Here is a 27,837-nt window from a genome sequence, read left to right on the forward strand (position 1 = left end):
AAACACTACTATAGCTTAATACATGTGCCATTAATAATATTTCGTAGAAATTCGGCTTTATTGCTTTTATAGTGAGGAATGAGAATTTTTTAAATAAAAAGCAGACAGATAGCTAGTAAGAAAGACTTTCAGAACAAAACTAATGGTGTGGAGTCCAACTAGCTCCTCAGCAGCTCCCTCTGCTTTTCCTGGAAACAGTTACCTTTCTCACTATAGTCTTTCTCACTCATCTAATATAAAAATGGCATGAGGGCAAAGGGATTAAACAAGGAATTAGGCTGTAAAGACATACAGTCAAACGTAAAAATGACATCTGTATCAACTGCTTAAAAACATACACATAAATATTTAATAAATAAAGCATGGATAATTAAGCTTTCCCTTGCCACCAAGTAACAGACTATGCCAAAGATACTGCTTGAGAAAGCAAATTTATATCAGAACGGGAAATTAATGTATCCTTTATCCCAGTACAGGACCTAAAATTTGAACCCTTCAGATTGTATCAGATCACAGAACATCATTTTCTGGGACAAACCTTCAGTTGTTATAATGTGTTACAACTCGGTGAAGACACCTAGCTTTGACATTTGACAGTTCACAACAAGAAAAAACCGTGTGATATTTTGTAAGCAAGTTTGTACCTGACAAACTGAGTTATAAAAACATAAAACATCTTTACAGCTTAGAAGACGACAGATTCTCCTAGCATAATGCTCATGTGTTCATCTCGCTTCCTTTTACCTGAGTAACCTAAGTAAACAGATTACAAGGCAATTTAAACATATTAGCTAATACAAGATTTACTGGACTTCTGTTATATAGAAATGTACTTTCACACTATTTGCAGTTTTACAAATACAAAATGAGTAAGAATTTTTCAACATTTACTGAGCAGCCATGTCTTTGATATTCTGTACAAATCAACAGGTGAAGTGGAATTATGTACAGAATTTTTTACCATTTATTTTTGAACAGATTTTGTGCAACTTGGCTTTACTGTGCATTTAAAGAACTGCTGTCAACACTACAGACCTGTTATATTTACTGATGCCAGAAATGGAGAGTACAGAAAAGGACAACAGCTCCTAAAGTAATACTGTGCTATGCAGACATCTGTACATAATTCAAATAGTGCATATTAATCAATGTCTGACGATGAATAATATTTAGCAGCTAATACAGACAATGGCATTTACAGCTACTAGGTTTGTTACAGTAAGTATGGAGGAATGAACTTTTCTATATATAAACATTGAAGGAAACGACTTGAATTCATTAGAAAGTTATGTAATAATTAAAGAAGCTTTCAATTAAACTTGCAGAAGATTAGTGCAATAGGAAAAAAATCCTTTACAGTAGCAATGAAATCATTCAGAAACATTGTCAACTCAAAGAAAATTCAGTTTTATTTTATAATCGTAACGATTGAATGTAAAAAAAAGTTGAAAAAAAAAGACAACATGAAGAAAATTTAGTTTACTTCCAGTAGTCTTATGTTACAGTATGTCAGTTGTTTCCTCTTCTTGTGCTCCATTCACTCCTTTACTTTTATTTTGTTAGTCCATCATAAAACTAGAGACACAAAAGCACAGTGAATGTGCAATATGCGGACTGGCATGTGTGGAAAAACCCTAGGAATATGTTCACTTTTACGAGGTAAGCTTGGAGTAACTCGGAGGAGAGAATTTGCGCTTCAAGTACTTGAGAATGTAAAGTGGAAGACAGCTTACAACAGTGATCGCTGACACTTTCCACAGGAAGGTCACAGTTGTGATAAAGGCAACATCTGCAGGAATAAAAAAAAGAAAATAAATAATGGGAACTGATAACATGGAAGCTGGGACTTCCACGGTGCAAAGTCATTAAATCTCGCTTAATTGTTTGCTCATGCCATTGTTTAAGACCATGCAAGAAAACAACAAGAACAAACAAACCCGCCTCCCCCCCCAAAGACACTATCAATAAAACGCACACACACTCACAGACCACAAAAACAAACCAGCAACCTAAACAATGGGTTATTTGGAACACAGAGACAGTCAACCCTACCATTTTATTTTTGTCAATTGACTAGGTTTTTTTTTCCCCTAGACTTCAGTGGCCCTATATGCTCCTTAAGCTGCTTTGCAACAGAAAATAACATCAGGGGAAACAGCATCTAATAGCAATACTTCTTTGCTTTAAAGGGTATGCTAGCATATCTTATTTTTCTGCAACTAAGAATACATTTTAATCCACGAGAATGCAAGCTCCCAAAAAGAAGCTCTGCTACAAGATTAAATGACTTATTCCATACTCAGATTTATTTTTCTGTGAAACAGACACAATAACTGAATGTTTCTTAAAACTTTTGAGAAAAAAATAACCTCAAAATTATGAGAATATAATTACTTATTTTAATTATGTTGCCATGTATCACAGCGAAAAGCAATTTTTTTCTGAAAAACATTAATGAGGATGGTGATGTGTTACACTGAAAACTCCTGAAATTTTCTGACCACATTTGCAATGGTCAGACTGAAGTTAATTAAGAATAACCCAGACCCCAAATAACCCAAGGATTTTTTTTTCTGTTTTTCAGTTATTTGCAATTGCAAGTATTGATTTACTTTTCAATACATTTTCAAATATTTTATTTTGATCTTCAAGAAAAGTTAAATTTCACCTACCTAAGAAAGCTCCAAAAGACACTCTGCCTATACCTGTTCCATAAAGAAGGAGGAAAATGAAGGGACAGATTTACAGAAAATAGGAAAGTTACATGAAGAAAAAAAATCAGGTAAAAGATTAGCTACACAAAAAGGCATCGAGAAAGTTGTTAGCATTAACTGAAATATTATCACCTCCCATATATGCAACTTAAAATAATTCAGATTGTCATAAAGTAAAAGAATGTTTTGAAAAAAGATGCTATATGTAATCATGTTTTAAAAACATTAGTCAGTTTTCTTACGTCACTTGATTTGACTTCATAATATAAGTCACTGTATAAGTAGCCTCATTAAAACTCAAAGTTTTAGACATCAATGAAAATTCACTTCAGAAAGAAATGCTTTACTGCTCCAATTCTACTCATTAATACATACTTTGTATATTACATTTCAGCATTTAAATTTGGTATACAGTTTTTGCCTCAGCCTGCTTTGACACACTAAAAGCCTATGCTACATGTCTCAGGAATGTGTCTAATCAGGCTGTTCTACGCAATTAACTCAAATGAAACCCTAAAAACTGATTTATTTCCATGAGTCAGACCTGCAGGGTAGTATGAAGCATTCATCTTCTTACTCTGAGTTGTCATACTCAGGGTATCACTTCTTTTGAGAGTTGATGACGTTGTTCACGAGAAGTGAAATTACAGAGAAATAGTTTATTTGCATGTAAAACCAAGACACTATTGGACTGGACTAATTTCCCTGACACAAGGAAATTGTTCTGGACCCTGAATCGCAGAGGTTCATCATTTAGGTTTATCCTACTTTGCATATACAAAAGAGGTTCTCCACACATACAAAGTTATAATTTGACAGATTAATTAAGAGTAAAGCATTAATGAGAAACGAGCCTAACAAACATATTTTCTCAGATCAGCTAGTGAATGAGCCACAGTACAATATGTCTTTTCAACAGCGCAGGTGAGCGTAGCCTTTTTAATGCTCTTCAGTTAAGATGAAAAATACAGAAGTCAAATGCCCAAGCTGCAAGAAGCCAGGCAACTATTTACTTAGTCATTTTCCCTTCACTAGAATTAGACGCTCCTAAAATCTGGGAATTAACAGAACATCTGAGCTGGACATTGAAGCGTGCAATGTTTATAAATAATACATACATACATATATATATATGTATGTGTGCATTTGCCTTGTAAAAGCCTTGCATTGAGCTGAATGGGACATGAGTAAGTGAAAGCAGAACTCACAGTCCTAGAAACCAGCATGCAACATTTAATTCTACTATGAGAAGTGATAATTTAAGAAGAGCAGTTTGATCATCAGTTTCTGGAGAACGAACTGGAGGAAAGTCAGATTCTATTTCTTGTGAGGCAAAATCCATTTTTTCTATATGTTTCTGTAAGTTACATCTGTAAAAATCTATGGCTGGGATACCTACTTTCACTAGAAGACAATTTGATTAATAAAAAAAGTCTTAATGCAGCTGGCCAGTTTATTTTGACACTCAGATCCTTGACTGTTTAGACTTGCAGTTAAAATTTGCTCCTTCCTTTTTTCTTGTTAACTTAGAATAGAGTTCATTATGAAAAATTAGAACCACAAGACAGAGTATGACATAAGTACAATTTCAAAAAAACCCACAAAATTTAATATAAGCTTCATATAATTATGAAATCAATGTTTCTTAAAAAATGATATCCTAGGAGCCTTCTGCCTAGGCAATACATAAGCTCTTTTAAACTTTTGGGTTAGACCTAACAAGATCCACTTGGTGTGGTTTCTTGGAGCAAACAAAATCCAGCAGTTTTCTGAAAGATCCTGAAGAACCTTGAAGATTAACTTTCATTAAATCATATCCCTTTCAGTAGTGCAAAACACAAGAGCAGGTTAAGATGAGCAGTTTGGATTGCTGCTGGAGGATCAGAGGAGGAGGTAGGAAAGCCTGTATGGCTTGAATAAACTATTTCACCTAAATAAATCACATTATCAGAAAAAAAAAAAGTCAAATCCTGAGAAAACAGGACAAGCAAGTACTTTAACCCAACAGAGTACGTCTAATTTCAAGTCATAGCCATATTTCTTATGGAGAAAGCTGTATTTCATAAAGTGTAACACTCATAATGCCAAAGGAGAAAAAGATGAAGTCAGTAAGTCATAAAGCACAGTTCTTTGCCAAAATGCTTTTGCTATTACTCACCAAAGTATTCATTTAGAAATGCAAGAGAGGCCACATAGCAGCCAAGACTGAGGAATTCAGCCACCACCATTAACCAGTGCCATGTTCGTATGGTCAGTGCAACCATCAAGAGCTCAGTCAAGATTAGGGCAGTGAAGGAAATGGCAACAACATGTACAAATTCAGATTCAAAAAGCAGCAGGGCTCCATACATCAGAATACCACCTAGAAAGGTCACAAAAAGTTAAAAATGCAATGTTTGTACTGCACTATGAAATTCTACTGTGCTGTCTTCCATAACCAACATGCTGAACATTTTATTGCTTAATACAAAAGCAAAAAAGTAAACTAGTGTCTTAATTTAAGACACACTGAACTACGCAGGAGAACAGCAGTCATACTGTACTTCGTGGGTGAAACAGAACAATAAAAGTCAAGCAGTAAAGAAAACTATGAGAAAYAAACACCTTTTAGTACAATATATCTGATGAACTGTTAACTAACCTCTTTTTGTCTAGAACTATAAACAAATGAGAGATTGTTGAAAGTATAATTACTTTTAACTGATTTCAGAATTCAGATTTCTTCAACAGTTCTTCTGTCATTCCATGAAACAAAACTACTGTGTAAGTTCATGCAATGTGATAAGAACTCATTAAAATTTTTCTGGATGAGCATTTAATTAAAAACATGTCCTTTTTTTTTTTTAAGCGACATGCATCAATAAAAATACCAATCTATGCTGCATTGTGAATAGGCCTGGCACACAACAGGAATATCGATTTACGAGATAAACAGAAGGCAATATATATAACTGTTGATGAAATGCTATAAGCCTTGGGAATTCAAACTGCAGCTGAAAAACAATACTGTTAATAGCAGACAAAAAATCCCCAGTCCCAAAATTAAGAATCTCTCCTACCTTGGTAAATACTGATTAAAACCCAGATGAGGAAGGTCTTAAACGACAAAGATCTTCCCTAAGGGAAATGAGAGAGGACAGTTAAATGCAATAAAAAAAGAAGAAAAAAAAACAGAAAAAGTAGACCAACAAGCCTCCTATACTTGATTCATATATTTTTAAATAGCTAGGAACTAAAGAAAAACATATAAGTATATATAATCATTCTCTCAAGTGATACAGGCAAAACACTCTACTTGTCTTTATGATCCGTCATTGCAAATTTTTATAGAAATAACATCTAGAGTAGGACAGTTAAGTTCTCAAATAGAAAAAAAAAWTACATTTAAGCTAGCCATGCTATAGATATTTTTCAGTGGAATAACTATAATGAAGTTACTTTTAATTTAAAATGTTTTCATGTCTCCTTATTCAAATGCATTCATSAAGAAAAGCAGCATTCTGTATCTACTGACCTAAACCTCAAGTAAAACTCAATTTACTAGTCATTCTGAATATCAGATAAACTATCTGCATTTGCAGAATAAACATGACCACTACTTTAAGACTTCTGTATGCAGCTATTACCTGATGCAGTGTCATCTTATTGTGACAGTAAAGACAAAGTTTGAATCATAAGCATACATCAAACAATAACTATTGTACATGTGCAAAYGATCCTTATATCCTGTGAAAATATTGAAGAACAACTGCAGCATAGACAAAAAGCTAAACATTTAAAAGGAAAATATAGCAAAGAAAGCAGATATTTTATCACAGAAGTGGTCACGCTGGAAGAGGTGCGAATCAAACCTTTGCAAAGAAATGTCTTCAGAAACATTGCAGCCATAGAAAGTCATTAACTAACTTGCTCATTACTTCACTCTAAGCCAAAACATTTACTGGATCCACAGGGTTACCGATGAGATGCTAAAGGCATTTTCATAACTCTAAATGTAGTCTAGAATGCTGGTCACATTAAATAGAAAAAAAAAGGTACAAGGAAGAAAGAAACACTTTCCTATTTTTTTTTTTAAATCTTCTTTACTAGTATCTACTTATTTTACTTTGAATATTGGACATTGATTCTACCTTAGACCACAACTCCTAAAATTAACAAGATTTATGAAGTAAGAATGAGTTGGAGTTTTGGTTCCCCTTTATGGAACTACAAAGGGTAATCTCACTATGGAGCATGTAGAAAATACTGCCAAGAGGCAGTGAACCATTTTCAGGCAGAATGAGGGAGCTCTCTTGCTGGCAGTTCCCTCTCGGTTTTCATCCCTGTTCCCCTAGTTGCAACTCCCTAGGAGACACAGAAACAGCAATATTGAATCACTGTGTCCCCAGGGCATGGGACCACACCTACTTTTCTGAATTTTGCTTATTTTCTCTTGTTTCTGCAACAGAGAGTCTCTCAATGACTTATGGCAATTTACCTTTTTTTTTTTTTCCCCTTTAAACTCCAAAGAACTTTTTCAGCACAAGCATAGGCCAGAAAAGAAAAGAGGCCCTAAGAATGCCATTCCTGTGCATGTCAACATGTGCTTGAGTAACACTACCTGAAAAGTACTGGTAGAGATTGCATTTGGACTCCTTAATTTGAAAAGGGATGTGCTGAAAATATGCCTCATCGTGTCATGACTAATGTTGAATATTCGTAAGTTCTTATAATAACCATCCAAAATAAGATTATATTGTAATAGTGAAGTAAAATGAAGCTTGTGTAAAACACAAGAATAACTTTTTCTACTACTCATCCATAATCATTCCACAACCATCTCTTGACACAGAACAAAACACTGAACAGCACTTCCCAGTTTCTCCATATTCCCATGTTTTTCTTCCGAGAGGATTGAATTCGACTTATCTAAAATTCATACAATTAGGTACAACCTAAGCCAAGAAATTTAAATGATTCAGTGTCTCCAAGAACTATCATTTAAGCCTAAACAAAAAGCTCGGTCTATGTTCTCTGGCACTTTCAGAGCACAGGTTAACTTCTAGCTGTGCAAATATCACAGAATATTCAARGTTGGAAGGGACCTCTAGAGATCATCTAGTCCAACCCCCTGCTCMAGCAGGSACACCCAGAGCAYGKGGCMCAGGGCRGCATCCAGGCGGGTTTKGAAGACCTCCAGAGCAGGAGACTCCACAACCTCCCTGGGCAGCCTGTGCCAGGGCTCTRTATCATGCTTTTAGGTCCCATCAGTAGGTTTTCACAGACAAGGCACTACTTTCATCAATTGTGAAACSAAGGTTTCTTTAAATCAGTCATAGGCTTAAGTCCCATAGACACAAGGAAACATTTAAAAGTACAAAGTGAAGAAAGAGAATCAAGATCCTCCCAAAAGAGAATAAAAATCTCATCAAGTAACAGCTAATTAAGCCAAATTGAAATGACAACACTCCATAAAATCTGGTYGCTCTGTGCTTCTGAGTTTTTAAACATGTTCAAAGAATCTAAAAGGTCTAGAAAGACTTTTGTTTTGCCTTGCATTTTAATTGTTCTGGAACCACAGTTTTAAAAGAAGCAGAAATATTTTTAAAACAGCTTATGAAAAAAAAATCTTGAGATTTGATTCACTTTTATGGGACAAAGAGGTAATATATTTCTATTGTTTGCATATGTGTGCAAACAAAGTGGTAACTATGAACAATTCAGTTAAGACATTTCAGTTACCAATGGCCTCTATTTATTGTATATAAATATATTTTTACAAAGTCAGCCTACTTTTAGAGATGTCAGTAGTGATTTCTGAGGGATAGAAAAATATAAACCTACAAAATAATCTACCAAGTAAAATGGAAAAGGAGCTGTGAAAGAGGAAGCTTAAAAAAACTCCACATCAGAGAACCTGAGCAGCTTTTTTGTCAATATACTTTCAAGTTTGAATTATTTCAGTCCAGCCATTGTTGACTTATCAACAGCTGTATTAATAGAGCTCAGCAAAACATTTGGTCCTGTGGATTATTTTTATGACACAGGAGTCTGCAATGCATTAGTTATKCATCTGTCTTGCCTGGAACACCTTAAGAAAATGATTATAAGAATTTACAGTTATAACATCTTTGTACACTGGAGATTTAACATGTGTTCATATCTGAGCACTGAGGACATTCATACCTTTGTGAGATCCTTATAAAGTTCTGGATACAGCAATGCCATTTCTGGTTTCACATCCTGATCCAATACTAGAGAGAAGACTGGAAACATAGTATATATGGTTGCATATCTAAGTGAAGGGAAAGGGCACAAATTAAAGTTGCGTCGTAGAAAAATATCGAACTGATCTATCAAGTTCCCTTATTTCTTTGATAATGGAGTTAAACTGTTCTTGCTACCCAGTACTGAGGCAGTTTAGCACTACAGCTTTGAAAATGCAACCAGCTCTTGGGCTTCTGTGAGCTGCCAACTGTGAGAAGTTACAGAGCTTCTACACGTCGACAATAATAAATGCACTTACTTCTGCATATATCAGCCAGTCTTATTGTCTGTTACCATATTTGCTAATCATTTTTACAGCCACTTCTAAGACCTCACATTTAAATTCATACACAAATGATGCCAAGAAACCAAAGACAAAACAAGTTCCTGACATCACCGTGTAAGTGGATGGGAAAAGCTCTTCGCAGCTCCACAAGTGGCTCTGAATTTTAGCATGCACATGACACCAGTGCATTTGCAGGCCACACAGCATGAGCYTTCCTGGGGCTTGCATGAGTGTTCACAAGAATTTACTCTTTGTCTCYGCAGTGCCACTTGTAATCAGATTTTAATTTTGCTATGATTGAAGTTGCTATTGTTAAAATAAAGTAAAACAAGAAGTATAAAGAAAAGCTGCCAGGACAGAAAGAAGAGAATAGAGCTAGACATCAATACAGGAGTATACCTCAGCTGCATGATGTGAGGGAACTCTAGCTAAAGCAGCTTTTGCAACAAGACCAGCATGCTTCTAATTCTGCATATACATTCAGCAAAATGGAAACATATGTAGCAGACTTGCTGCAAAGCCCTTTCTGAGGAAATTTCACAGCCAGTAGCTTCAGCTCCATTTTTAAATGGTCAGAAGAACACGGGATTCTCACTGAGGGCTGTACAGCAATCGGGTAACAGCTGAAAATCATTTATGAGATTTCCTCCATTGTTTTCACTCCATATGTCTCAGAGGCTACATGATACCTTCTAGTGAAGCTAAGCAGATCCCTCTCTGCAACCAACTTAAAATGATATTTTCCCACAGGCAGCACACAACCAGCCTGAGTCTGATCTTTTCTTTCTAAACCCATTCCAAATTTATTAGTATTGTCAATGATAAATGTATGACAAATATGGCTGAAACCAACTACAAGGCATTAAAGAAAGTCTCTTATATAACCATTACCGGATATCATAGCTGCTGATTTTGACTTACCCTACCATTAGGAATCCTTGGTACAAGGGAACAGATGCAAAATAGAAGACTGACGAAAATACAGCCTAAAAGCAAACAATTAAACAAATAAATTCTACTTAAAAAGTAACAAAACAGATTGATTAAGATTTCATAACACTTAAAAGAGAGCCATGGTATTTCTAAGAATTCTGAAAACAGAGCTCTAAATACCTGCATAGTTGAAATAATAAGGCCTCGGTGCATGACAAACTGACCAAGTGCTGCTGATCTCTTGTAACTGTTTCGGCCATGTACCATCAGCAGCCTACCTATGTGTTTAAATTGTGTGATAGAAAAGTCAGCTGCTAGGGAAGCTTGTTTTCCCTCCTGGAATAAAASAAAAATATTCCAAAAATGACGTTAGTGTAGATCATACAGTTCAAATGTCAAAATTTCAAATATTAAGCCATTTGAAAAGTAAAATTTGCTCCTGCTTCAGAAATCATCCCTGAAACAGGACACAAAGGGCGTTTTTTGTATGTGTTTTAGGATGCAATGCCTAATATTCAACTGCCTATGCTGTAAATGCAAATACACACAGAAAATAACTATTGTCTTTCCTGCCTTTCTTGCATATTATACTTAAAAAGGTAAAGCAGAGAATATATGAGCAAAGAAGGTATTAGTTCAAAGATTAAGTTTCTTCTATCATCTTACAGTAAGCTTTAATTAGAAACATTGAATCAGTTACTGTTTAAGAATAAAGCCTTCTAATCTCATATTCTTATAGTATCGCATGTCACACATTTGACAACAAAACAGGTAACATTACCTTGCCTTCAATTCCAATTCCACAGTCGGCTGCTTGGATCATGCTGACATCATTTCCTCCATCACCTGGAAAATGTCACTGCAATATTCAGCTCTTCAGAGGTTTTACTCTCCTGGCCTTACAGTATTTTAGCAATATCTTTTATACTTTTAAATTCTTACAGTTAATCTATGGTTTATGACCAATGACTTCAGCAAACAAGGCTTTTTTTTTTTTTTTCTATGGAATAAAAAAATCCCCACACCTTTTTCAGGTGACGGTACTTTCTGTCACTTTAGAACAGTGGCAATATTCAGCTACGTAATACCTAGCCGTTAATAAAGACATCTTTGGCCTTGTTTCAACTACTTCTCAATGGTGCCATCTACTGCTTAATTTTATTATAGATTTTAGCTACTGCCCATGAAAAGAGGGCGACAGTTACCTATTGCACACGTGCGCTTGCCCGTGTGGTGCTGGAGCAGCTTCACGATATGGGCTTTCTGGGTGGGAGAACATCGGCAGCACACGACAGCGGGGCACTGACACGCCAGCTCTACAAACTCATGTTCGTAGTACTTCAGACAAACCTAAGGAAAAATACATTTTAAGTTTAATTTTAAGATTACACAGCACAGCATGTAGTATAATCCAAAAAGCAATGTGAAAGAATTCTCTTTCATAAAGTGTTTTTTGCACAACATCCATCTGAGAAGGACAACCACACCTGATGTCCTGACTGTGTCTTTTTATTGTAGATTGACATTCTCTTCTCTCTCTTTCCTTTGGCTACTCAACATTTTTTGGGGTCAAAGGAAAAAGTACTGTATTATATTGTATAAAAATTTTACTCTGTTACTACACAGAAGACAAGGGAACCAGTAGAACTTCACTGTCTAGAACATATATCCTCTCATTAGCCCTCAATGAAAAATGACAGTAAGCATAAGGACAATTTAAAATAYGGAAAAACACTGGACGACATTTGAATTCTGGATGTAAAGGCACAGATGCATATAATCTGACAGAAAACAACCTCTTACCTCAAGTGAGTCCCCAGATATCACCAAGGCACAGTCATGCTTCCTTCTAAAGGCATTCAGTTCTAAGTGAGCCTCTCCTCGAGTGGTAACCTACAGGAAAAACACAAGCAAACAATCCCACATTACTCCTTTAAAATATTTCTTAAAAACCTTCCTAAACAAATCAGTTTTTTTTTTTAAATCAAACCCAAGAAGCCTTCATTATTCAGCTAGTGCTTTATCCTAATGCATGTCCAATGCTCATGGAATGTGTCTACAAGGACTGGAAAAATTAGAAGTCCAACAAGAATAAAAACTTTGTAGACAGCTTAATTGGTTCCTCAAAGTGAACTAGGGCTAAAAAAGAAACAAGAAAAACAACAAAAAATCCACCAAAAACCTCCAACACAAATATCTTAATTTCAAGCTGACCTGAGTTATTCCATCTTAGCGGATATGGAGGAAAAAAAACATCCAAGTTCAGAGAAAATAAAAAAAAATATTACCTATCAAGGTGTACTCTTAAAATAACAYAAAATATTCATATCTGTTCAGAAAGCAATGCAGAGAATTCAAGAGGCACCGCTCACTGGCAGGAACCCCTTTGGATTTGGCACGAGTAAGCATTTACTCTAAGTACAGGGATGCCCAGCTCTGATATTCAAAAAGATTCAGAGGTTACCAAGTGGATTTGGGTTTGAAGGGACTGACAGTAAGTTTAGTTGTATTAAAACGCACCTGTAAAAAGCAAAATCCAAACGCATACCTGAATTACTTCTTTTTCCCCATCTTCCTACAGATAAATATGTAAAGAGAAAGCTTCTGCTCTGCCAACTGTTAGTGACCAAGGACCATTGCACTGGCCCACTACAATCTCTCTGTGTTACATAGATTAAGATATGCCAGCACTTGGCACATATTAATGAACACTAACTGAACACTCTTTATTCTAATTTCTAGCTAATAGAGGAAGCTTTTTTTTTTTTTCTTCAAGTATCTCCAAATTAGCATATCAAATCATTTCATGGCATAATAAAGCTGAGAATTTAAACATAAAAGGAAACATATCCAAAAATGCATATTTTTTGGAAAATCAAAGTAGCAATCATTTTATTTACTAATTTATATTTAAAGCAGGAGTATTAAAGTGCCTGTTGTTTTCTTATATTAATCTATTAACTATTTCTTTGCAACTAATGTAGTCACAGAAATAATTCTCCATAAATCTAACTAACTTAAAACTTCATGTATTCTAAACTAACAGTTCAGAATACATGTATTCTAAACTAACAGAACGAGTTTTATGCTGATCTCTTCTTACCAGTTGAGGTAATGAAAATAAAAGTCTGATTCAAACTAAATAGATTTTGTTCAGGAAGACTTAATTTGTGGTGTTACAACATGGAAAGGTCAACAAAAATTGATCTGAAGTTTTATCAGAAGCATTAATAATTTAATTGCAAATGGTAGTCTGCAGGGCCTAATTTGCCATTCTGATGCTTCAGAAGAAACTACATTTACATGTAAATTATATTCAAATAATTATTTCTGTAGGTGCAAGTGGTTCTTTAGAACAAACACAGACATATTATGTCTGATCACATAGCATCAATCAACGTCTGGAAAAAAATCTTTATTTTTGTTTGAACCTGATGGAGTTGATGCTATGCAATTATAACCAAAATGYAGAGAAACAGACACTCAGTTTAATTCTTCATCAATTATCTTAGACTGTTAATAGAACACAAATAGTTTATTAGAAAAATTKTAACAAACAAAAATCTAAGTTTCTGATTTTGATTTGAGCTACGTCTATCCAGTGGACGTTGGCATCACGGTTTGTTTCAGAAGTCTGCCTAATTCTGCACAGTTCTACAAAAGGAGATGCTAGTGCAAGCGAAAACAACAATCACACAGCCTTAAATTCCCCTTAAATTCCTTGAGAATTCTGGCTCAGCACTTTCACATAGGTCTTGATCCATCTTTCTTTGCAGCTGCATTTCTCTGTCCATTTTATAAATGTATAATGTATTACACAGCTAGAAGCTGGGTCACCTGATCCCGAGTGCACATTTCTGGAGAATATCCACACCTCTGGAATCAAGCCCCCTCACACAGAAGCAATGCTTTACAATCACAACACCTTGAAAATGGTATCATCCAACTACTATCCTAGGGACTGAATTATGATACCCACTACAATAACACACCAACTTTTGCAACAAGTGGCCAACAAATAAAGCAGCACTGGGGTTGGTCCGACTCTCTTTTAATAAGCCAAGTTAAAAATTTGGAAGTGTACTTACTGGTCTGAAAATATGGATATCTTGAGTCCTAGACACTAAGTGAGAACTTTTTGCAATGCAAGTTGCTGTCTCCAGTTTATCCCCTGTTAACATCCATATCTGCAAAGAAAAAAAAAAGTTAATTCTATTCAGCATTAATGTGACTGTTCTCCATATTTAAATGACATATTTTCCCCATCTTTTTCTCGTGTCCTATGCTAGCGAAAATATACCGATGTGTACATTTTTAATTAAAGCCTAAGGAATAGMTATTACTGCAATAACATACAAAGAAGAAAACTATTTTGACTTCCCTTCTCACAAGAGCCAGTGCCTCAATTTCCATGAGAAATGAGGGGATACTCTATGGAAGCCCACTGCACACTGAACAGAGAAGGCATAAAAGCCCTTCCCTATGGCCTGACACCATCTTGACCAGAACAGAGGATGCAGTCAATGACAAGACAGATAACTAAGGAGATAACTCACTAAAATGACACAAGGCAATTGTGTGATCCCAGCTAGAATCTGTCAGAAAGGAGCAGCCAAGGCAGCAAACAGGATGCTGGATCCAGCCTCCTTTGGAGCCCCAGACCAAGCAGAACAGACCACCCAAGGAACAACCACCTAAACTGCCCAGGTTGTTAACCAACTAATTACAAGGGAAGTTAACAGCTGCAATATGATTAAATCACAAGCCTGGCTGCTATTCTTTCATCTACAAGAAGGTTTCCTCTCCTACCTTCAAAGCAGAACAACTTCTTCAAGCAAAACAAACATTGTATATGATTCAGTCTAACCAATGCAATGTCAACATATTTTTTCTGTACAAAGAATTTCACACTTTACACCAAGGAGCATTTATATCTTACCCACTCCCCTGAGTCAATAAATATTCCTCATATCTTTACTCAAACACTCTAGCAGGCTCTGCCTTAGAGCACTGCAAACACAGCACAGCCTCTCATACATAACTTTGGCACTGCACCTTTAAAATGACCTGAAGAAACTTCAAGGGCAGTTCTGAACTCTAGTTAAAATAACTCATGCTTCTGATCTTCACTTACACTTCCCCCAAGTACAAAATCTGAAAAGCGGTACATGCATTTTGTGCCAAACTCATTTAGCATAAATTTCAAATAGGGAAGCTTACTGTAGTGCATTGTCAGCAGAAATGACAGAAGTCACACACATTCTTCTACTGGCAGTTTCCCTACAGAGGTGAGCTTCTGCAGTGAAATCTGTGCAGGACATAGGAATTTCCCAAATAATGCCTATTTGTTTCCACTAGTGTATGCTCAGAACACACTTACAACTTTTCATAGTTCTTCTCCTTTGTTCAAATCTGATGTATATAAATCTAGATTATGTATCTGAAGAGAAAAGGTAATAAACGAAAAGCTGGATGCTAGCAATATTAGTACCTTTATTCCAGCATTTCTTAACATCTCTAGCGTTGGTCTAACATCTGCTTGTAGCTGATCTTCTACTCCAGTGAGACACAGCAGCTCCATTTCACGCTCCAGACTCTCTACAACAGCAGCAACCTTCAGGGTTCTGTCGTGGATACTTAACTTTGCTTGGTTGTATCGACTCTGTTTGCACAAATACAAAAGCACTTAGAAAGACATTGCTGTGACTTAAAAGGAAAGTACACATTCACTTTATCCTTTAGTTATAATATAGACTCATCAGGCTATGTATTTGTATTTAAATATTTTTAAGAAAGAACATGTTTTAAAGAGTAAATTTTATACACTGTAAAAGTTGTACTTTTTTTTTTTGACAAATTATCTCAAAAATATAGAGCTTCTGAAGACCACTTAAGAAGTAGATACCACAATGGCAACTGTGCTCATTATTAAGAGTCAGCAGATTTCTAGGCAACACTGAACCCACAGTATTAATGTTAGACTGTCTTCTGGGAAAAGATGATCCAAACATATCATAAAGCTAAACAGTACCATATGTATGAYTGCAGAAGAGTTATTAATGAAAAACAAAATCTGCAAGAGACAGTATACTGTAATTATCAATGACTGAAATGTGAATTTTCTTCTTTGCCATCTTAATAGAATGAAAAAAAAATAATATATGTCCTCCTCAAAGTATCTAAAATGATAATGGAGAAGAGCTGTGCTGATAATATTTAGTATTCAATCCTTTCATACCTCAAAATCTTGGTACTGTTCTTCAGTCAGTGATTTTTTGGCAACAACCAGAGTACGCAGTCCTTCTCGTGCCATATTACCGCACTAAACAGACCAAAACATAGAATAATCATATGAATATTTAACTGTCAGTATGAAACATTTGTACAATACAAAGTGCTATTGGGGGATATCTGTAACATAACATTTTTGGTTTCTTCAATCTATTATATTACTTTTAGCACTATATAAAATGGTTTCCAACCAATACATGGATAGAAAACATTTTATTTTGTAACATTTTAATTTGTAAAACATTTTAATTTGTAAAGACTTTCCCTTACTGATCCAACTTTGAGAAATGTTGACATTGTTTTTTTATGTGGCTATATGTATTCCTTTTAATGTAATTTGATACCTAGTTCACCTTAAAACACGCCTTGTTCTTCATAAAGGTAAAATATAAATGATTTGAGCTCTGTGGATTAGCTATAAGGAAAAACATTTGATACTCTCATTAACACAGAATTAATCTGGATGTGATACGGTAGCGAGAATATATCAATAACCGATAATGTACTGAACAGTAAGAAGATGGGCAGCAACTTCAACAGACACCTGTTTCGAAGTTAGCACCCTACAAGTCTACACAGATCAATTAACAACTAGAAAGCTGCTTAATTGGCAACTGCTAAACTCTGAAACTTCGAGACAATACAGCCTCCATTTCTGAAAATTTCTTAAACAAGAAAACTTGACAAAAATTGATGCAAGAAGAAAAAAAAAGGAAGATCCAAAAGCAGATATGCAGCAACACGTAATATTTCAGGGAAGCTTTTTTTTAAAAAAAACTTCTTCGCAAACTACTCTGGAGGAACTCTGTAAGAGATGGGCAAATGTGCCGTAAGTACAAAAATGCTCTACTATTAATTCAATGACTCTAGAGAGTAATGGCTAAAAGCCGTCTGCCTGAAGTCATGGAAATACATATCTGAGAAAAAAAGCTAAAGCTTATTCCCTTAAATACAGGGCCACCTGTATCTAGCTTCTCAAACATGGTAACAGTAGCTGCTTGCACTATATAATGCAAGGGTCTCTTTAAAGGCAAGGGGAGCCCCTCTAAAATTTTAGCTGAATCTCTCTTTAATCCAAGGCATAGGAATTACAAGAAAGAAACCAAAACCAGCTCCAAAGACTTGGCCTTTTGCCTTTGTCTCTAAGCAGTGATGCTGGGTTGTTCCATTCAGGTGGACTTAGAAAAGGGGATGGGGGAAATTTTAACCTTTTGTGACCTCTGGCTGGAAACACATTACCTTAAACTTTGCTCCAATCACTGAATTATAGTGATTCCCTCTGTAAAAATAGAGCGAGATTTCTTTGCTCAAGCTAACCCTGCAACAAGTGTTAAAACTAGCAGAAACCGAAGGGGATTTTGCTTTTTGCAGCTACAGRTGGGCAGCTTTATTCTTTACTCAAAGAAAAGTAAAATTACATTTCAGATTACATTTTCATTGACATCTCATTACCTCCTTCCTGAAAAGATTTATGTTCTCCCCACTTCTCCTTACAGTTGACCACCAGCCTTCCCTATTCTCTTAATTCTTTCCACAGACATTTGCATTAGTTATAGTGGAGACAGATATGCTCCAAGTGAGATGCGTTTGAATTATCATTGGCACAACCATTAGTTGTCAGCCTGTCACCTACCCTTAAGGTACACTGTGAAGGGCTGAATATGTTACTTACTTGTAGACAACTGTAAAGATCAGTTATGCAGAACAAAGCACTATATAATATATTGTCAGTAATAAAAAACATCCTATGACAAGATGTGGCAAAATCTCTCTAAGACATACAAATCTGCTCATATATTAGGAGTAGCTACAAAGAGAATGAAGAATAATTACACTTCAGCTCCCCCTAGATAAAGTGGTATGCTATTGGTAAGCCAGTCAACTTGTAGAAAAATTCTTTTAGGGTGAAATTTTAATACCTACTCCCTTAAAAATAATTCTAATGCAACAGAGCCAAACTCTGCTGGTGATAGAAAATACACCTGGCATTAGAAAAAGGTCTTAAACAYTAAGAATAGTCTTAAATAGCATGATAACGTCTGTTGTAATGAAAAGAAAGCTGTCTAGTGCAAAACACTTATTGATTTGACCTCATAAAGCTAAATAAATTAAACAAGTATTTTACAATTAATTGTGTATCRTTATCGCCAAAAGTAATTTTTATGACATTTTGCTAGGTCTTGAGGGAGTTTAATTTATTCATGTCCCTGAATAAATCAAACTGCCCYGCAGCAGGTATTGATTCATATTGCCAATACCATTATGAACATACATGGTGTAATCATTGTATTAACATATTGTCTGCATGTAGGGTCAAAGAAAGATGATTACTACTATCCACTACAGCCAAAGAGGAAAAAATAACCAGCTTTGAAATGTGTTTGCTAGCTATTTTACATTAAATTTAAAAGATATGGAAGAAAGTTATTTCAATGTGGCTACATTCCTTATGGAACTTCATAATTGATAGTAATCATTCAGGAKAGAGCAGGATAATAGAGCAATTAGTAACAAACAGGTTTATAATAGAATACTTCTCAAAAGTACTTAAGTTTTATGTGAAAGGTCAGTCAATGAAAAAAAAATTTGTTTAAATATTCTGCTATGCCTGCTAGTTTTACCTTTTGTGCGTAATACAAGCACTGGAAACAGTTCTAATTCATTAAAACTCAATCAATATATATACAACTGAACTTTAAAATTCCTGATTTCATTGGCTCATGATCTTCCCTCTTTCAATGTATTCCATCAACATTTGTTTAAAAACAAATAAACAAAACACTCCTTATGTTCATTGCAGATTTCTCTTATGAACTTCTTTTTTGAAACACAAATGAAATATTCAGCTGTTCTCCAAATAAAATAAATGCTGATTGTGTCTCTTACCTCTTCTTCTAACCAATCATTGTATTGTACAATAGTGGACATTGCAACATCTGCACCTTTCATGTAAAATGTAATTTCGCCTGAAGATTCATCCTAAAATTTTACAAAACAGACAGGAAAAAAAAATCTTTATATAATCAAAATTATTAGCTACAAACAACCTTTTCTTTTTAGCAGCTAATAACTTRCCTATTAGGAAAAACATGAAGTACTTTGCAAAGAGACAGATAAACTTTATTTCTTGATGTCAATATTACCACTGATATCTCTGATTTAAGATGCTTATTTTGCACACTTCCTGACATAAGAGGACTAGCTTTAACTAAAGATAGTTTGAATGCCTGGATATGACCATCTCTAAAATGCCCGTTCTTCCTAAACTTTAAAATATCACTGTTATGCCAATATAAAAGACTGAAATGTGTTTTTTTGGAGGATTGGAATACACTTAATGAGAAAGCTCACTTTGTATTTCTGAAATATTTAGGTAACTAGAAATTAAGAAACAACTGAGCAGTGCAACATGTGACAGATTTTAATGAAATATTTATTGCATATGCAGAGAGTTCATGGGCAGGTTAAGTCTTTTGTGAATGAGCAACTTCTGATGTATGGTCTAYTGCAGAAAGATTGGATTAATCTGCAAGCCCCTTAGCAAATCTGAAAAGGTCTTTACCACACTGCCAAACTTGTCATTTGTGCCAGCTGCACCTAATGAAACACAGACATGTCAGGATCTCTCTTCAGGCCTGAGCAGGCACAAGCTCTGCCTGAGATATCCCAGAGAGATGCCTTGCGCTGGCCAAAACAGGATGGGATGAGCTTGGCACCTACTTACCTGTGTCTGGGCAATGATCTACCTGATCTAGCTGCTGACTGAAGCTGCTTGGCTACAGTGTCTGATTTTAGGTAGGAAGAAGGGAAAAGTATGCAGCATGCATGGCTTAATCGTTCACACAGGTTTAAAAATTCCTTCTTTCTAGCACAGTGTGGTGACTTCCTTGTACTTGAGATTTTAATAGTCAATATTGCGCTCTCAGCCAGCATCTGACAGATACCTCAATGCATCTCTGGCAATCTCATACCCTGTGGGGCTGTGCTGCACTGGTGCCCCACTGGTGCCCCACTGCACACCAGTGCAGGGATCTGTCCTGGGTCTGGAAATGCCACAGCAGGATGTGAACTACTATTACAATAAGTTTCAGCCACTAGCTTAACACTTTATAAACCAAATATTGTATACTTTACGCTCCCAAGTATCAGAACTTGTATTCATGTATGACAGTAACAYGTGGGAAATCAGAAATGAATGTTTAAAGGCAAGTTGCAGCATCAGGGCCTGAGCACAAAGTACTGAAACTGGCATATTCCAAAGGGATGAGCTATTTGTTCTTTACAGAGCTCTCCGCAACATCATTGAATTTTCTACCATAGCTTGTCTAATACTTTATATGTATTTATGTCAAATGAGTCCTTTCCATCTGAAAATCTCTCAGAACTGCCAAGCTTCAGATTTGGTTTGACAAAACATGCACTAACAACTTCATTTTCAGAAACAAACAAACAAAATTACCCTAACTATGATTCCCATGCGCTTGCTCTCAGAAGTGAAGGGGAAAATTTGCAGAATATAGTATGTCAGGATGTGTCCACCAGGGGTCTTCAGTTGCATTGAGGTCAAATCTCTGGTAACCAGCGTAAGACCAACGCTCTCTGTCCATTGTACCAGAGCTACCTAAATCAAGAAAGAAAAGACACGTGTAAATGCARAAAGATCAAATCACAGCCTTAGGTAAATTAGGCTGAGGTCCAAAAATTGATGCTGGGTCAAAAGGCAAAACTCTTCCAAAGATGAAGAAAAAGCCCCCATGAGTAGCAACTGTCTGAATATAAAACTTTAATATTTCACATGAATATTTTTCTATAGAAAGCTTACAGAGATTCTTATGAAGAATACGAAAATTTATTTATTCCTGTCAATGAGGTATTCAGAATACGCTGTTCAGAATAAATTGTTTAGAAATTACAGTTTTTGTACAAAAAAAATACATATATACTTAAAAGGACAACCAACAGAAGTTCTGCAAAAATAGTACTACAATTTCTGTGCCACTAAGGAAAAGATCTTTGCATCATTGCCATAAAACATTTATTTAGATCTAGCATAATAAACAAGTTTAGAATCTGTAATATGCAAAGASATAAAGGATCTTATAGGGTTTCTTTTAAGGGCATTTCCTTCACTTGCATCTTTTTATTACTTTGAGTCAAATATACAATAGCTGCATTCTTGCCATATCAAATGACATGGAAATCTAACTTTTACAATTCTGTGTCCCACAAACATGCTTGTTAATGTCTCTTTTACAAACCTAGAAAAGCTGCATTACATAATAGTTGCTATCAATTACTATTACATGGCATCTTAAGTGCATACATTAATTTTCTTTTTAAAATTTGCTTCTSTGAGGTGCATGACAGTTTCTTTTTTCTTTCAAGTTATTCTTTAAGTAATGTAGTACCCATTTAAAATGTTATCAAGCCACCAGTCGATTTACTCCTTCAGAAAAAAATACTTTAGAAAAATCACTTTACTGTTAGTTAATATAAGAGCCATATTCCACATCCGGATGGGTGATTTCTGACAAAATAATGTTTCCTCCTCTATCGTGTTTTTATTCTTTCAAATGCCAAGCACTGCCAGATAGCAGATTTTCACATGAATAAGAAGACAATTATAATGAAAGCTAACACATTTTATGGACCTTGCCTCTGCTGTTACTATAAGGTAGGATGCAGAGGGGAGAAAAAAAAATAAAATCAAGCAAGCTGGAAAGAGATGCAAGTAAAATCCTCAGGCAAGGTCAACAGTCACGATGACTAAGACCTGCTGAGGATTTGATCCAAAGTGAGTAAACCACCATATAGTCTCTTACAAAAGTTTAAAACAGGTGGTGAAAAGATAATTAAAAAAGCTCAGTGAACCCCTAAGAAACTCAGGCCAGGAGTTGTGTTCTCCTTTTATTTTCTGTAACTGTGCCAGTGTAGGCACCAACACATGAAAACTGAGACACAAAGGAGCACACTTTAAGAAACACACCAATTTTAAACCCTCAAATCACAGGAAAAGTCTTTTTAAACATTTTCTTCTTCAATAAAAGTACTGTATAAGCTGTAAGTGATCCAATACTCCCAAGGTTAATTTTCAATTTTCACAGTGAAAGGTTACTATTACATTCTGACCTGTAAATTGCATCTTTCTACTAATACCCTATCATCTCATTTGTGTCCTTTTGCAAGCTAGGACTTAAGTGTTCTATATTTGGTGACTCACATCTGTTTATTATTTCGTTTATGCTTGGCTTCACCAACCATTTGAATTAGCATTTTGTAGCAGAGTCATTTTAGAATCTTATACCTGGCGTACAATTTTTTCTCTTTCAAATTGATCAGGGCAAATACCATAGCAGAAGTAGTCAATAAGGCTCAAGAGTCAAATGGATGCCTAAAAGGCAAGTGAGCAAATTTGAGAGCAACACATTAAGTTAACTTTGGCTCCTGTCACTCAGGATGCATCAGAGCAGCTAGACCTTCACAGCACTTGGAATAACTTAGCCAAGCATTAGCACTCAATCTCTGAACTTTTTAAGAGTGCCACACATTTAAAATTTGTAGTTTGCTGATGGCATGAAAAAATAAATTAGAAAACTGAACAAATATGTACATATATGCTGGGTGGCTGCACCATGCTCAGGAAAAGCGTTCAGAAAAAAAGTGTATCCCCACTCTCTTCAATGATTTTCTGCAACCTTACAACAAAACTGCCTTGCAATCTAGTGGGCTGACATCAGGCAACCCTGATCACTGGTAAGAGCTGTTATGGAAAAAAAAAATTGGTAGAAGAAGCCTCCAAGGAGTCTCTGTGCACCCTTCCCTGATCTCTCCAGAGCCATGTGGCAGCCATGCCCACCCCCAGCCAYGCACCCTGCCAAGCTGGGCCATGAGGGCTGGACCCGGCCGCTAAGCTGCCCTTGGACTGGTTTCTCTCCTGGGGACCGGCCTTGTGATCACCAGACTGTGGCTGCCATGGGCTACTGTATCTAGACCTGATCCTGACTCAGCTTTCCGGCTCAGCTTCCCACCTACCCTCATCACCACAGACCTCAGCGGCAGTCGAGGCTCTTGGCTTTCCCTGGTGCCCATCTCTAAAGTCGTTCTGCGTGTCCTGCTTGGATAGTGCGAGACTGCAGCCCTCGCCAGGCAGGCTGCTGCCTCCGCCAGCCGTGCCGTAGGCTCAGCCCCTGGCTCCTCATCCCTGCRGGCCACCCCTGGCCTTGCTGCTTCCCGGCATAAACGTGCAACTGCTCAACATCTTCAATAAGAGCAAATAATGAATTAAATGTCAATTTTCAAGTGCAGTATTTTTTTTTTTTTTTGGAAGTCACCTTTAATAAAAAATAAAAAACAAAAATCAACTTAATAAAAAGAACAATTTCTGCTTGGAGTCCTTTCAGCTGTGCAGACAGCTATTGCAGAGCCATGCTATGACAGTGTAGGTAAAAAATGACCCCCAAAATTAAAAGCTRTGTGGCATATATAAAGTTATCTGTGGGGAAAACGGAAAGATTAGGGATGAAAAAAAAAATTAAGCTACCTTTCCTTCTCTGAAGAAGGCTCATGTACTCAAGCATCAATTTTCTCAGGATAAATTAAGAGCCTCTTCACTTTAGACAATAGGATCCACTTTCGAAATCAGGTTGCTATGAAGGAGACACAGATGATACACAGGGTCTGGGTGGTATTTTAAAAATTAAGACTATAAGTTTGTAAAAAGGGAAGAAGTGGGGAGATTCTCTCGCCTCCCCACCCACAGCCCAAGTGATCCCAACTGTTTCTTTGGGGATTGTTCAACAATTCACATTTCCAATCAGTACTGCCTTTTTTTCCCCCCTTTTAATTGAAAAATGATTTGATAGCTTTTGAAGTCTACCATTCTCAATACAGAACCTTCAGAACTAAAATAAAATGAAATTATTACCTGAAAAATACAGCTTGACCATGTGAAAAAGCTGCCAGTCAATATCCAAGATAAGCTATAGAGTAGTTATTCTTTGTGGGTCTCAAAGGTCATGAAAGTGATGGTTTTATGCTACTGAGTGATTTGCTTTTCACAATACATTGACAAAACAACATAATTAGTCTTGCTTCAATAAGCACACACAATAAAATGAATTAAACAATACAACATGTCTCATACATTACAGCTTCACTTTTGTAAACACAAAAGCTGCTTCACTAAGGGCATATCATTTCCTTGTCTGTTTTTAAGTGATTGGCTTTATATCCTTGTAATTAATTTTAGCAACTCTGTTGTCTTTGGACACAAATGTTGGAATTAAATAACTGACCACACTTTAAGGTCGTATTTAAATATTCAAACATCCAGGATCTGAATACTTGAGAATATAACAGCTCAGGAAAAAAACATAACCAATAAAGAGCTGGTTTATGAGAGCAAGCAGTCCTTAAAAATCGTGACTGATCAATCTTTTCTGACCAAAGGGCAGCAAAGGTCTTCAAAGGCTCCTGTTCACAGCATGCCCCTCAATTGCTCGGGTCTGCGACCTCTGAACCTTACTGCTTTACCTACTTAGTTTATATGCTTTTATGATTGTTCATTACATTAAGTTGACCGGCTTCCTACAAATGAGATCAGCACACACCTGTGATGGCTAAGAGACGGTTCCCCTTTTTACTACCTCCCTCTCACATCCCATGAGCTCTCAGGGAATGTTTATTGTTCACTATGCTGTGGCTGTAGAGGACAAGTGACAGACAAATGAAACTTCCCAGTCTTTCAGAGAAAATGAAATATTGATCACTTATCATAAGAAACAAAGAGCCTGGCATAAGTAGGGCTCACATTATGAATACAAAATCAGTTACGTATCTCAGGTCACTCTAACAATAGGTAAATTCATCTTTTATGATGAATGTACCTATTTCTAAATGTGCATACTTTGTTATGGTTTTATTTTCTGCATATGGATGTGCACACACAGAGATAAGACGAATCCCAGATGAACTCCTCTAGTTTCATTAACCTTATGGGCTTGTCATTATATTATTAAGATATTTCCTCTGCTCTCTCAAATGGAAGAATAGTTTATATTTAAACTTCGGGTTTGCTTTATGTCTGTTACGGTGGTAACATGCAACATCAAATGATACAAGACTATTATACAAAGAACATCTTTCAAAAGACAACAATCAAGCCAAATTCATAAACAAAATCTAAGAGAGCAGAGCTGTAATGTTGAGAAAGTAAAATGCATAAAACTAGTTAGGTCTATTAAATGATAATGTTGCTTATTAACCAAATATGTTGTGATAGGTCAGTGCTGAGGTTAAACAGAAAACATCAATTGAACCATTTCCCTAAATAAAGCTCCAGGGTGCAATATTCAAAGCACTTTATTCAATAAAAAATGCTTTTAAAATGGTACTTTGGTGATTGGGAAACATTGGCATCATCCGTCAACCTAACTGCAGGAAAGTTCAATAAGCTAAATAATGAACCATTTACATTATTTTCCTTAGGCTCCAGTGATTTGCAAACATTGCATCAATAGAACTCTTTAAAAAATTATGATAAAGACCTGCTAGTCTTTCACTCTCAGCCTTTTCGCTATCATGTTGCAATTCTTATGCTATTTAATGTTTGTGCAGCTTCTTTTTATAAGACTATTTAGTATCAATTTCCATTATATTAAAACATACTTGCTTAATATGATAATTTTGTTAGCATTTCAAACATTAGCTCTGAGAATCAAAAAAAAAGAAAATTAATGYTGTCTCTCCTAAAATGTTTGGCAAGTACTTCATTATCACATAGTGCAAATGCACAGGTTTAGGTGATAAAAGCTCATTACCAACGTGATACCTGTGCACTCTCATTTGCAGCAATCTAACAGCCTCTTTGTTGCAGATTTCCTCTTTCACTTCCTTTTCCGCCCTGAATCCCAGATATGCCACCTTTGCACTTTGTCAACTTTTCTTTCCTGTTTCCAAGGTCAAATTCCCTGCTCTCTTCTCAAGGTAGCACTCATGCAATCTTCCAGTCTTACAGCTGCTTCCTTTAGCAAATATGGGTGGAGTACTGCTCTTTATGGTAGCATTTGCAGGTTCCAAACAACTGAATYGATAAACAAAAGCACACTGGAAGAGAGGAGTAAATGGGAGGAAAAACTCACAGTCTCTCTCAGCTGCATGCGTCTCTGCCTCATTTAGAAATATCTGTGTCTCTTAACGAAAAAGATTTACTTAGTTCTTAACTGTCCTCACATTCTCATACCTAAGTTCTTGCTTATACAGTCTTTTGTTACGCTYAATAATACCCTGCAGCGTCACTGAACTAATATCTGCAGTGAACATCAGGATACATGCACATAAAAATATATATACATAGGCATAAATATGCGTATGTCAATAAACATTATACAACTACAGAAACAAATCATTTTTATTGTATACCAATGACTGACACACACTCTTCCAGCATTCTCAGTTCCTAACACAGACCACATGCATTAAGCAACACAAACATACAGGTGTTATGGACTATTTAATCAAAGAATAGAGTCTGTAATCCTACCTAGAAGAAGCATCCAAAAAATCTAATCTCTGATTTTTGTCAGCAAGAACAGCCACTAATACTCTACAATCTTTTGTACTACGTTTACAGCATCTGAAACGCATGGAATGGCTTCTAGGTTGGCACTACATGAAGATAAACCTTTTTTTTTTTTTTTTGGCATTCCTAAATATACTTGTTACAGACTTGTTACTTTTAACAATTACAGCTTGCAGTTGGAATTCCTAAATCCCATCTCTGCTACACGTGGTGACGTACTACATATGCAGACCCAACCTATACCAAGAATAACTCCTAAACTATGGTAAGATGGGGCTTGTAGAAGAAACATTATATGGTGGTATACCAATTTGTTTGCTTGTTAAAGTATAAAGGCTTCCGCATACATACTCCCTTCTTCACCAAGTACAGCAAAGCATGTTTTGATTATGACTAAGCCAGCACTGCTGTCTCAACACCGGAATATTCAGTCTTCAGCCACAGCTGGCACTTCAGGACAAAGATACCYCCCACCTCAACTGCTCTCACAGGCAAACTGACCTCCAAGTGCTCTACTTTCTAGAGTACAAACACATTTTGCTAAGATGGGCGAGCTATAATTACTCTTATGATTAGTTTGCAGCATTTTGAAATCCGAGCTTTGCGCCTCTTTCCTAATATCTCTTCAGATTTCCAGGCCCTGAAACAGGGCTACTCACAACAGTAAATCAGATCTGGTGTTTGGATGCGTTTAAAAGTTGTGTTTGAATCAAAGTCAAATATATGATCAGAACTATGAATATTGTTGAAAGTTTTAAATTTTATGCTACACTTTATATAGTTTTGAT

At 36.0% G+C, this 27,837-nt stretch overlaps 1 protein-coding gene across 2 annotated transcripts in view; it reads right to left on the reverse strand.

The window, feature by feature from the left end:
* Positions 1 to 226: 226 nt before the first annotated feature.
* ATP9B (ATPase phospholipid transporting 9B (putative)) overlaps positions 227 to 27,837 on the reverse strand; it is a 140,180-nt gene continuing 112,569 nt past the window's right edge. The window contains exons 16-30 of one of the 2 annotated variants that reach the window (XM_026034874.1): positions 20,930 to 21,091; positions 19,357 to 19,449; positions 16,418 to 16,501; positions 15,671 to 15,841; positions 14,268 to 14,366; positions 11,983 to 12,072; positions 11,385 to 11,529; positions 10,961 to 11,025; positions 10,360 to 10,515; positions 10,168 to 10,232; positions 8,880 to 8,988; positions 5,774 to 5,831; positions 4,873 to 5,076; positions 2,673 to 2,705; positions 227 to 1,789 (exon numbers count right to left, since the gene is read on the reverse strand). In XM_026034874.1, coding sequence (XP_025890659.1) covers positions 1,653 to 1,789; positions 2,673 to 2,705; positions 4,873 to 5,076; positions 5,774 to 5,831; positions 8,880 to 8,988; positions 10,168 to 10,232; positions 10,360 to 10,515; positions 10,961 to 11,025; positions 11,385 to 11,529; positions 11,983 to 12,072; positions 14,268 to 14,366; positions 15,671 to 15,841; positions 16,418 to 16,501; positions 19,357 to 19,449; positions 20,930 to 21,091 — 1,671 coding nt within the window. In that variant the 3' untranslated portion in view covers positions 227 to 1,652. The remainder of the gene's footprint in view (positions 1,790 to 2,672; positions 2,706 to 4,872; positions 5,077 to 5,773; positions 5,832 to 8,879; positions 8,989 to 10,167; positions 10,233 to 10,359; positions 10,516 to 10,960; positions 11,026 to 11,384; positions 11,530 to 11,982; positions 12,073 to 14,267; positions 14,367 to 15,670; positions 15,842 to 16,417; positions 16,502 to 19,356; positions 19,450 to 20,929; positions 21,092 to 27,837) is intronic. The other variant, XM_026034875.1, reaches the window with a different exon arrangement.

The sequence above is a fragment of the Nothoprocta perdicaria genome, unplaced genomic scaffold, assembly GCF_003342845.1.
Source record: "Nothoprocta perdicaria isolate Ctin4 unplaced genomic scaffold, notPer1 scaffold_151, whole genome shotgun sequence".
In the NCBI taxonomy this organism is placed as follows: Eukaryota; Metazoa; Chordata; class Aves; order Tinamiformes; family Tinamidae; genus Nothoprocta; species Nothoprocta perdicaria.